General features: G+C 37.7%; 3 protein-coding genes across 3 annotated transcripts; 2 read left to right on the top strand and 1 right to left on the bottom strand.

The window, feature by feature from the left end:
• The first annotated feature begins 358 nt into the window (after positions 1-358).
• cnfn (cornifelin) lies at positions 359-1,513 on the top strand. Its single transcript, XM_085177161.1, has 4 exons — positions 359-530; positions 787-912; positions 1,004-1,140; positions 1,332-1,513. Exons 2-4 carry the CDS (start codon positions 789-791, stop codon positions 1,422-1,424), a joined length of 354 nt encoding a protein of 117 aa, XP_085033287.1. The 5' UTR covers positions 359-530; positions 787-788; the 3' UTR covers positions 1,425-1,513.
• A 110-nt stretch (positions 1,514-1,623) lies between these two features.
• Positions 1,624-6,972, top strand: tlr21 (toll-like receptor 21). The gene is made up of 2 exons (XM_085177152.1): positions 1,624-2,995; positions 3,567-6,972. The coding sequence occupies exon 2, from the start codon at positions 3,704-3,706 to the stop codon at positions 6,635-6,637; it is 2,934 nt and encodes a 977-aa protein (XP_085033278.1). The 5' UTR covers positions 1,624-2,995; positions 3,567-3,703; the 3' UTR covers positions 6,638-6,972.
• prr19 (proline rich 19) lies at positions 6,879-10,981 on the bottom strand. The gene is given in 4 exon segments (XM_085177153.1): positions 6,879-7,809; positions 7,912-7,988; positions 9,664-10,918; positions 10,920-10,981. Coding segments are annotated over 4 exon segments (2,010 nt in total). The 5' UTR covers positions 10,974-10,981; the 3' UTR covers positions 6,879-7,185.
• Between the last annotated feature and the right edge of the window lie 1,261 nt (positions 10,982-12,242).

The raw sequence follows: 12,242 nt of genomic DNA, 5'->3' as shown, positions 1-12,242 counted from the left end.
TGCTAAAATTGTATTATACACGTATAATGTTTCCGTGCTTTTCATGAGTACTTTCTTGAGTCACTGGTATGTACATACGGAGTGCCACTTTATAAAGTCAACAGAGTATGCGCTTCAGCGTCACAGTTCATTTAATATTTTCAGCTTGTCCCCTGTTATGTACACACACCACACCTGGCTTGAAGTCAAAACCTTGTTCATATGTTGTACAATAAGTTCCTGCTTTGTCCCTCGAGTGCTATTAATCTGATAAAGCCTGCATCATTCTAGGTGCACCGTTTTAGGTGTGTGATACGCCCCAAAACCAAACATTTTTTCCTTTTTTCCTTTACAAGACATTCAGCCCTGTTTACTTGGTAATTGTTTGCCATCTCATATCAGCATAGAAACTGAACTACAACCTACGCATACTGTGTCACTGGGTATAAGAGCTGTGGTTGTAAACCCTATCCTAGTCTTCAATTTCAGACGTCGCTTTCAGGAGCCAGATATTAACTTCAAGTGGACTCCAAATTTTCCTACAAATCAAGGTAGTTTAAACTCATCCTACTAACTGATTTTCTTTATATCTGATTTGGGCTAAACTCTTAATCAAGAAAGATCTCATTGTTTTTGGTTGGAATAAAATCTTAAGAAGCTTTCACAACACAGATTTGGATATATAACATTTGTTATAAAGAAACTGTGTAAAAGTGTCTCAAAAGTTCTATAAACAAGGAAGTAAACTGGTAAAGTAAGTGACCTTCATGTTTAATTTGCTCCAAGTTATTTTTCTTCTTCTTGCAGCCATGGAATACCAGACAAATGTGATAAATGCACAACCTCAGGTGACTGTGACACAGTACACGGTCTCCCGTGGGTCGTCAGAGTGGAGTACAAATGCATGCGACTGCTGTGAAGACTGCGGCATCTGTACGTGTCTATATAAGTTTTATGGGAACATGCTGAAGTTTACCAACAGTGTAACATAACAGAAATATGATAAAACCTCTCTCACCTCCAGGTCTTTGTGGAACATTCGTTCCCTGCATCCTGGCTTGTCAGGTGGCTCAGGACAGCGATGAAAGCTGCTGTCTGGCCTGCCTTCCCGGCGCCCTGATTGCTTTACGGACAAGCATACGCAACAGATACAATATTGGTGTAAGTGTTCTGCAGATGACTAGAATTCTAATCATGAATTCAATCAAGAAGTCATACAATTCTCTAGAATTCTAATCTAGATGGTGTTTTATATTACATTTTTGAAATCCCAGCACTCTAAATATGGTTCTGTAAAAAAAAACAAACTATGATGTTTGTCACCAGTTTACTGTGACTGTGCTTTTCCTCAGGGCTCTGTGTGTGACGACTGGTTAGTCATGGCCTGCATTCCAGCATGTGGATTATGTCAGATGGCACGTGAGCAGAAGATAAGAGGAAACTGAAAATTTATACAATATATGATATCCTCAAAGTAAGATAATATGTGACTGTATTTCTTCAGTTTCTGTATCTTAAATTACAATGTTAAAAACATTAGACATATTGTAGTAAAGCTAAAGGATTTGATAAGAAATAAAGTCAGATAACTGGACTAAACTGACAATTTCTTGTTTTTCCTTGTTTATTCTATAGTTTAATAGGATTACATAGTATATCTGTTATATTTGAAATGTGAGCTCTGAGTCTTAGAATAAGGCTGAAAAACCCCACATCTTTCACAAAGTTCAACAGCGACTCATTGTGCTGACACAAAGTTTGTGCAACAAATCAGCGAAAAAATCGGACGGATATGTGGGAATTTGCAGCACGAGTAACTCTTAACCACCCTTAAAACCCCCAAAACAAAACAAAACAAAAAAAATAAAAATCAACCAGTTTATGGTGGTAAACTCAAATAACTATAATCATCATTTCTGAGAACTTTTTTACTACCTACAATATAATTCAATAATGTTCACAATTTTATATTTTTCTTTTTTTAATGTTTAAGATAATTGTGTTAAAAATACGTGATTTATAGATGTCTGAATGCAAATTGTATATCCACTCAAAAACAATATTTCAATAAAACTATTGGAATTAATGTGTTGTGATTAAATAGTTGAACACAGCTGTAAAGGATTATGAAAGAAGAAGAATACGTTGGAGACATCTTCCCCTTTCTGACTCTTTTATTTTTGGCTGACCATGTACTTCAGAGCTGTCTAAAGGCACACGGTGAGGCGAAAAGCATTAATCCGAGTAAGTACAAATTAGGGTAACTTATAACTTCAAACTATCAGGACATGTTTTCAGTTTTCCTGGGGAAGTTTGAGGAATGACATCAATATTATAAAGTTATGCTTATAAAGGGTGAATCTTAAAAGTGGCACGCATTATATAAAAAAAATTCTGAAAACTATTTCGCAACTCTTTCTATACATTTTATTTTTATAGACAGCTTCCTCTTTCTGACTCAGTGTTTTTGCAGGCACCAAAAACAAAGCTGTCTGAGAAGGCAGGAAAAACAGCATTAATTTAAGTAAGTACAAATTAGATTAACTTCACATATCATGACATTTTCAGTTTTCAGTTTTCATTTCTTGGGATCGTCTAAGGAAAGGAAATAAACGTTATCTTATTTGCAAAATCATAAGAATTTATGTTGTAAAGGGTGAAAATTAAACATTATACATAGGAAAGAACCAAATTATTTCTCAACTCTTTCTATGCATTTCTTTTATCGTTCTAAAATTCCTGTAGTATTCAATTAGGAATTCGTTGCTTTTCAACATTGTGTTGGACCGCAATGACGTGAGAGAAACCCTAAAGAGGAGGAGAAGGGCAAACATTCATTTATATTGAAAGTGGATGTGAAAACATAAGAAAAGAGGAACAAAGTTTTTCTCATTGTATAAATTTCTTCGGGGACATGCTCCTCACACCTCAGGATTAGAAGATTCTTTTATGCTGAGACTAGTCCTAGAGACTCGCAACTGCTTCTAATAAGAAACGGTAACAGCAACAAGAAAAGGTAAGAATCGGAGCTTGGGTTAGTAATATCTAGTATAATTAAAATGTCAGTTGAAGGCAGCAGGCTCCAACAACCATGATGAGTGTCATGTATACTGTTTCTACAATATTTTAAAAATTATTAAAAATCAATCAGATATACAATGCTAGTTTGTCAATTTACGTCTTTATAATGTTTAAATGTACTTGTACTTGGGGCGATCGTGGCTCAAGAGTTGGTAGTTTGTCTTGTAATCGGAAGGTTGCCGGTTCGAGCCCCAGCTCGGACAGTCTCGGTCGTTGTGTCCTTCAACTTCATCTACTGCCTACTGGCGATGGCCAGAGGGGTTGATGGTGCGATATGGCAGCCTCGCTTCTGTCAGTGTGCCCCAGGGCAGCTGTGGCTACAACTGTAGCTTGCCTCCACCAGTGTGTGAATGAATAGTGGAATTGTAAAGCGCTTTTGAAGGTCTTAAAAAGCACATTATTATTATTGTCAGATTTTAAGAGACGGTTGAAAACATCAATGATATACCTAAAGCGACAATCTGATATTAGAATTTTTTTCTGATTGGAAAGTATTCTCTTTTCAGATCCCTGCATTCACCTGATGAAAAAACACAGAGGCCTTTAGACGTTTTCAACTTAATATTTAAACAAACGAAACGGAAAAAAAGGAGCCGACAGAAGTTATTTAAAGGACTATTTCTTTGCACTGCAAGAAGACAAAATGGGAAACCTAACTCATCAGCTGCTGTCAGTTACAGTTGTTCTTGCAGCTGTTCAACTCATCAATAGTTACAGTTTCAGGAACTGCATTGCAGAAGCAGATTCTGATGGGAAAATTTTCAACTGCATGCATCGGAATGCAATGCATATTTCTGATATTGTCAGTGACCTGCCACCATCTGCCATCAATCTCACCATTTTAAGAACTCGTCTGACAGACCTTCCTAACAACAGCTTTAGTAACCTAGTAGACCTTCAGCACCTCAGAATTGATAATAATTCCTCGACAACCATCCGTCAGTTAGCTTTCCAAGGCTTGTATCAACTGAAGACTCTAAACATGTCATTAAACAATATATCAGAGCTCAACCCTTCTCTGTTTAAGGACCTGCAGAATCTCACCTCCCTCTTTATGGCCAACAATGCATTGAAGCGGCTGCCCGAGGATATTTTTTCATCTGTTCTCAAACTACACACTTTAATCCTGAGACAAAACTTTCTGTCAGATTTCTCAGGCATTGCTAAGTCTGTGGCACATCTGACAAATCTGACGACACTGGATCTTTGCGTTAACAAGTTGACCTCTCTCAGACACTCAAATGTGTCACTGCCCCAGTCCCTCACTGCTTTGTATGTTTGCAAAAATAATCTATTAACGCTGGGATGTAATCCTTCATTTCTCAGCTTTATCAACATTTTAGATTTGTCAAACAATTCTCAGCTGCCTACAAAAGCCTTTGATCAAATTGATTTGAGCACTATAAATTATTTGCGTTTGCGTTCAACAAATGTAACAATAGTGGAGTTTTTAAACATTAGCAACATCAATCCAAGTCATGTTGATTTCTCTGGTACAGGACTGAACAATGACAGCATGCTCAAAGAATTATGCATACTGTTGAAAAAAAGGCTGAAAGAGAAAAATCTTAAAAATATGAACCTGACTAATAATGCAATTAGGCAACTTACAAATAACACACTGTCCTATTGTCCTAATATCACAGGGGCTTTGGATCTATCCCGCAACAACCTAAAGAGTGCATATTGCCTTGAGTTTCTTAGAAGACATGTATACATAGAAGACTTCAAAGCAGAGCACAACCATCTCAGCTCCCTAAAATACTGTAAAACAATGTTTCATTTAGAAAAAATGGAAAATCTGAGTTATCGTTACAATCGCATCTTAAAAGTTGACTCTCATGCTTTTTATCATACACCAAATATCAGGACGCTACAACTTAACATAAACAGTATTGCATTTCTCCATAGACACGCTCTCAAGGGACTAAAAAAGCTCGAGACACTTCGTTTAGACAATAACCTCTTAACTGATTTGTTCAAAGTCACATTTGAAAATCTGGTCAGTTTGAAAATTCTTAACCTTCGCAACAACCGCATTTCTGTCATTTTCAATGGGACTTTTTTCAACCTGACATTTTTAAATACACTGGATCTTGGAGGTAATAAGATTACCCATTTTCAGCGATCGGGTCTTGATGGACTAAAAAGCCTGTCCAAGCTCTATCTAGATGGAAACCAGCTAAAACAAATTGACCCTTTCTTATATCATGCATTTCAAGACACCCTCACTGTGCTAGATTTACAGAGTAATCAGATTTGCTTCATAACAGAAACTCATGAGTCACCATTCATGAATCTCAGCAGACTGACTGATCTGAAATTAGATCGGCAGCGACCTAACGGACTCACCGTTTTACCACGCACTTTACTACGTGGCCTCTACTCACTGAAATCTTTGTATCTCACCAACAATAACATATACCATCTTGCTCCTGATACCTTTGATGACCTAACAGACTTAAGTTTCCTCACACTGGATAACTGCTGTGTTGGGGTGAAAAAATTAGAACCAGGGGTCTTTAAAAATCTAAGAAATTTGACCAGATTGGCTGCAGAAAATATGGGCATTCAGAACTTCTCCAAAGAGGTTTTTGGGAATCTTACACAGTTACGTTTACTGCAGCTCAACCGCAATGCCATGCAGACTCTTTCTGTAGACGCATTAATGAGTCTACCTATGCTTCGTTACCTTGACATACGAGATAATCCTGTAAGCTGCACCTGCAACAATGGGCCTTTGCAAAATTATACAAATAATAACACAGATGTTCAGGTGGTGTACCTGTACAACCTGTCATGCCAACACAATCCCAAACTCAAATTTTACAATTTTGACACCAAAGTTTGTCGCGGAGATATAGGAATGTACCTGTTTTTTAGCACATCAGCTGCAATCTTCTTGTTTACAATCATTCCCTTATTCTATGTTAAACTCTACTGGAAAATGAAGTACAGCTACTATGTGTTTCGGGCCTGGTTTAGCGAGCAGTGGAGCAGACTCCATGAGGAGGAGGAGAATTGTAAATATGATGCATTTATTTCCTATAACTCATCTGATGAACAATGGGTCATGGACCAATTGTTACCCAACTTGGAGGGAGGTGGATCATCTTTTAAGCTTTGCCTGCACCACAGGGACTTTGAGTTGGGCCGTGATATAGTGGACAATATTGTTTCTGCTGTATACAGCAGCCGGAAAACCATTTGTGTGGTGAGCAGGAATTTTCTGCAAAGTGAGTGGTGTTCTCTGGAAATCCAGCTTGCCAGTTACAGACTCTTTGATGAGCACAGAGATGTTCTCCTGCTCGTTTTTCTGGAGCCAATCTCTGAGAGGCAGCTGTCTTCGTATCATCGCATGAGGAAAGTTATGTTAAAAAAGACTTACCTGCAGTGGCCTGGTTCAGACTGTACTAACCCAACACAGGCGCAGGAACTGTTCTGGAATCAGCTGCGTAGAGGAATAAAAACAGGGACCAGACTAGAGACGGAAGAATATTCTGCAACTTGTGGGAGCAAAGAAGCTGAAGACTTTACGGATGAGAGATCTGATGAAAAATTTTACTTGCAACCTTAGAAAGAAAATAAGAATGTGTGATTTGTGGTTTTACTCAATTAACCTTTCAGTCTAAATGTGTTTTTCTGTGATGAAGTTATGTTGTAAATGTACAATATAATGTGTTATAAATGTAAGAGCAACTTTTGTTAATTTTATGTTTTGCAGTGTTTATGTATATATGCAATTTCTAAAAATGTCTTTTAAATGACTGTTTTGCATTTAAAGGGATGCGCAACTTTCACAAACAAATAATATTCCATTATGATATTTGTGTTTTTAATTGTACAGAAGTCCAAAATAAACATAAATGCTTAAAAAGGTTGAGAATTGTGCATAATCAAAGGCTACTTAACTCAGCAAAAACAGGACAATAGAAAAAGACAGGTTACTCTTCAGAGGATAGCTATTGCATATGCTTAATGCTATGGTTATATTAATATGGGAACATAACATGTTTATCACTGACTAAACAAAAACCTTGAAGTGCATAAATTAAGGGAGAATTGTACTTGAATCAGTCATAGAAATATTGATCGCCATGTTTGTATGGAGAGCTTTACCACACATTAGTACAGTCTCATAGGAGGGAAGGACCACTGCTCAGGGCTCAGGAAAGCAGAAAGGGAAGGTGCAGGGTCTCTCTCAAGAATGAATGATGGAGGGTAGTGCATAATATCAGTGTGCTGGGACTTCAGAGAACAAGCTGAAGCATGACTGAACTGGTTTGAAGGTTGGAAATGGCTGCTCTGATGGTGAACTGGGGCAGCAAAAGAGGGAACACAAGAGTACATGTCAGTTCCAAATGGGTCTTCCTGCTGGGCAATGTGCATTGGCTCTCCTGCGTATGTATCTGGCAGCTGCGATTGGTAAGGAAAAGAGGACTGGGAGTTGCTGTCAGAGTACTGTAGGCTCTGATTTCCAAATAAGCTGGATTGGTCCATGAAGCTATTTTCAAAAGAACCAAACGTAGCTGAATTTTTGCTCTTTGACCAGTTTAAACCATCTTGCCAGTTCTCAGGTACAGAAGCCACTTCTCTCTGGCATAAAGTGGTAGAAGGAGCAAACAAAATGCTTTCTGGAGCTTCACAGGTCTGAAGGTTCACGAACAATGGAGGAGAGAGACTTGGTCTGAGGATATCATCCAAAACACTGTCGGCCATATCCGCAGGGCTCGCCAGCCACTCAGTAACCTTGACAATTAACATAAGGAATCATTATTTATTATCAGAGAATCTTATATTATAGAAATCTGAAAATAACTTAAGAGTGACAATGTAAACTGAGGGCCTCACCTGTTTTTGACTGCAGTGTTGCTGCAGACTGGTCTTCCAGCTGGAATGTCTATTTGCTGGCATATTAAAAGAGATATCTAAAAATAAGGAAACAAAACTGAAAAAATGTAGGTATGTCATACTTACTTCTGGTTTTTTTAAATAACCACATAAAATGATGTAAAACCAAATTGATGGTTTGTGTCTTTTCTGTATTCTTTATTCTTTACACAAATTAATCTCCTGACATAAAACAAACACAAAACACTTTTTAGGATAGGTCAAAAAATCCAAACCTATCTTCACACAATGGATGCCTATTAAAAAAAGTAATTTTTTTTTAATCTTCCTTGTCATGCAATACATGGAGTTAAGATCAATGTTTTCTCTTTTTTTAAAAAAAACCCAGCAGAAATGTTGGTTTAAAGATATTTAACAGTAAATAAACCTTTAAAACTATTTTAGCACAGAAGGCATTATCCAGTCATTCTTTAAGAGGAAAAAAGCTTTTTCAGTGTTTCACTTCTCTTCCGTAACTGTTTTTGCACGTGTTTGACAGAAGGAATAGGTGGCGCAAAGACAGACAAGTATAAGAGAGGACAGTGGTGAGTTAATGACAACTGATTGAAGTGCAAGAAATGTTAATTATTCTAAAACCATAGATAGACAGATGCAGACTTACACTAAACATCTGTAAGTCTGATAGTAGAGAAGCTGGTCCTAGCTGGAGTACCAACAACTCTCTGCCAAAGTTAAATCTGAACCAAGCACACAAGGTCTACAAGGCTGAGGGGGAGTAACAATTACTGCAATGGTAAATTCTATAGTACATGACAGCACAAAGACACGGGAAGAAAAAGTGACAACAGGTAAACGTGATGTAGGTGGAGGTCATGGTCAGTCTCTAAGGGAAAGACTTTGTGCAGAATTCGCAATTAGTGTATTTAAGTTGTGTTTGTATTGTGTGCATAAGAACAAAATAATGTGTGTGAGCTTACAGGATGCAGCATGCACTATTACTAGTTCAATTTAATCTGAATGACTAAATGGTTAAAATACACCAACATAAAAAGACAGAGTAAATGTTCAAGCTATCAAACAAAAGAAAATGTACGAACTTAAATATTTCTTACCAATCAGCTTGGCAATGTATTACTAACAATCACTTTTATACTAAGTACTTATAAGTAACAATGAATGCAAAGATAATCCATAAACACTTTTAAAATTAACAAATTTTGAGCATATAACCTGTATCACAATATAATAACATCTATCAAACAGATGTTTGATCAGCTGGAAGTTACACAGTTGAAATTATTACCATGTCAACCAGCATGGCTGTGGCCAAACAGAGATCATTAGACATCATTTAAAAAACTTGCACCAGAATATCTCCCCTATCAGAGTGATAGATAAAGTATAACAAGTAGTTGTTACTTAAAAAAAACAAAACGCTGATCTTGAACAAATCTGCGCTTTCCATTATATTATGGGGACATGTATTTTAAGCTCTAGACCAAAATACTAAATTTTGCTCTACAAGGGCCTGATATCCACTTACGATGACATTATAGTGCCACTGTTCAATTGAGATTTTAAATGAATATCCTCATATGTACATCTCATTTTTGTCAGAAACAAAAATCAGGAAAAAAAAAATCTGGTAATTCTTTGTTTTTACACTCATCAGGTCCCAATATGCCCAAATATCAAAAAGAAATAAAAATGCATGCCATGGAAGAGTTCAAGTCTCAAGAGGTTAATGCTCACCTGCGGCAAAGAGATTCTCTTCATTTTTCCTGGTTGGCTCTTGATCATGATCTTGGTCTTTCTTTGTGGGATGCACAGCAAAGCTACGATGTTGCTGAAGTCTAAGGAGGTTCTCTTGAAGCCACGGTCCATGTGTTTCCCTCAGAGAGTTTAACAGAACCTCCCTGCTCTCTGACAGCAGGTTTCTCCTACTGATCAACGGAAGCTTCAGACGTTGACACAAACGTGCTGCTACTGCACTGACAAACTTCGTTACATACTCTGGATCTTGTGTTCTGTCCTGTATCTCACAGCTGTTAGTAGTGGCTGAACTGGAGAGTTTAAGTGGGCTTGTGGTGAGACCATGAGTTTGTATCTGCTGAACAGGGGGCTCCTGGTTCTTTGGGGTTTGCACAAGAGTAGAAATCACACGTTTCTTTGCATTTGTGTTGAAAGTCTTAATATTGTCTCTGTCAACAACTGGAGTCAGCAGTGATTCTCTGCTGTTTTCAGACATGACACATGCCCACTTGGTTTCTGTTGTTAGTACATCGAGGAAGCTGTGTTTAGACCAGTGGCTGCTTTGAAAACTTCCACATGAAAGAGCGAGTTGTTGTTGTGGTTTCTCCTCTGTTGTGACATTTGACTGCTTTGACTCAAACTGGATGTTTTTCTTTTCCTTCTCTTGGCAGTCAGTGTGGGCTTTTGAAGCAGGGTCTGTGTTTTTTCTGAATGGCACACAGCTCCCAACATCTGTATCAGCTCCCAACAAAGCATCAGTGGACAGTGAAGCAGAATTGTGCGATGCTGAAGATGAATGTGAAATTACAGTGTTCTTTTCTTTTCTGTGTTCCTCCAGTTTTGGCTGTTCACTTAGCAAGCGTTCAAAATCAATAGACTTCACCTCATGGTTAAACAGGCCATGGTGTCCTGTCAGGCGGCCGTCTGTGATGATACTGGGCTCCTGCACAGAGCGCACAACACTTGGAAATGGTGGATTTCTCCTTGAAGAACAATGGCAACTAGCACAACAGCAGTTATGCAAATGTGCCATGTCTATGTTGCTTTGGCAATGACGGTGGTGATGATGATGGTGATTTGACTTGATCTTTGAAGTCTCTTTCCAGCCACGTCTTATTTGACTCCTCTCCTTGCGGGTCTTCAGTCGTTTCATTTTTTTCTCCTCATTTGCCTTACTGTAGTGGGTTGAATATCCGGAAAAAGCACTGAATCTTTTTGCAAAGCAACACTTTTTATCTGTTGTTTTTGTTTCTTGTTGAAAATTGTTGACTTTTCCTTCTTATAGAGGTCCTGCCACACACATGGCTCATGCTGCATTCTATTCTGTAAAAAAATAACTACAGTTAGTAAAGAAGGCTTGATAATACAGGATGTGGTTGTACCTCATTGAGGTCGACTCTAGTATTAAAATTAAGAACAACTTACCAATGATTCAGTGAAAGTGACTAGAGCTTTGACTTGAACATGTATGTAGACCATACATAATACAACTTTCTAAGCACTTCATAAAAATAATAAGAAAGCATGTAACATACTTGCCATAGTTTAGCAGAGATAGATAAAGTATGAAAAATGTCTCCTTTACATTAACATTATTTGTGCAATTAAACCCTGAAGTCAGGATCATTTCATGTACAGTACAAACTGTAAGGAAATTAATTTGCATGACATTTAAAATCATATTAAACTACAGACACAAAATCCTTCCAATATATAATGTATTATTTGACCTGTTCCACAGCCACAAAAGTTTCACCATATATGTGCAGCTGTACACACTGAAAACTAGGTTTCGAGAAAAACATTTTACATAAATGGGGGGAAAAAAAGACACTGAGCAGATGGGCCTATTGCAGTTAGACTTTGAGCACTTTAAGTACCTCTTCAGATATTTTTGCACTTTTATAGCTGTGGTTACATTTCTCTGTGCATGCATGGTTGTAATTATTTATAACGTTTGTAACTGTATAGATACTGAATAGTAAGGTGAGTTGAGCTGACTACACCCATCAAAGTTGCCTGTCAAGTTCATATGATCTGCTGTTAACCCTGTGTAAAAAAAATAAAAAAATAAAAAAATATAATAATAAAAATATGTGCAGTATTGAGATGACTGTAAGTCAAAAGTACTGCTTATAATATATGTGAATGTACTTATTTCTACTCTGAATGTCTGGGGGGGGAAAGCCCCGGACAATATCCTGTATGCACACAAAAAAGTTAGAACTTATACTTCTGTTTGCCCTGTTGGGCATTCCTACAGCCTGTCATCTGCCTCCAACTCACCCCATCCCACTTCTGTAACAGCAACCTGCTACTTTCATTACATCCATAAACCTCCTCTGCAATCATCCTCTTTTTCCTTCTGCCTGGCAGCTTTATCTTTAACATGCTTTGCCCGTTGTGTCCACTATCCATCCTCACCATGTGTCCAAGCCATTTCAACTTTGCTTCAATGTCCCTCCTAGTCACTCGCAACTAAAATTTTAGAATCTTCAGCACCACCTCCCGTCTTTTTGTCAGTGCCACCGTCTCCAAACCATACATCATCGCAAGTCTTACTAACATCATCTTAACTT

Source organism: Neolamprologus multifasciatus, chromosome 11, assembly GCF_963576455.1.
Source record: "Neolamprologus multifasciatus chromosome 11, fNeoMul1.2, whole genome shotgun sequence".
In the NCBI taxonomy this organism is placed as follows: Eukaryota; Metazoa; Chordata; class Actinopteri; order Cichliformes; family Cichlidae; genus Neolamprologus; species Neolamprologus multifasciatus.
This window is presented reverse-complemented; position numbering and strand designations above follow the sequence as displayed.

Bases quoted from the DNA above. Each gene is read 5' to 3' on its own strand.
- cnfn (XM_085177161.1), top strand. From the start codon at position 789: ATGGAATACCAGACAAATGTGATAAATGCACAACCTCAGGTGACTGTG. The intron at 913-1,003 runs GTACGTGTCTAT...TCTCACCTCCAG, and splicing joins CTGTGAAGACTGCGGCATCT to GTCTTTGTGGAACATTCGTT. The intron at 1,141-1,331 runs GTAAGTGTTCTG...GCTTTTCCTCAG, and splicing joins GCAACAGATACAATATTGGT to GGCTCTGTGTGTGACGACTG.
- tlr21 (XM_085177152.1), top strand. From the start codon at position 3,704: ATGGGAAACCTAACTCATCAGCTGCTGTCAGTTACAGTTGTTCTTGCA.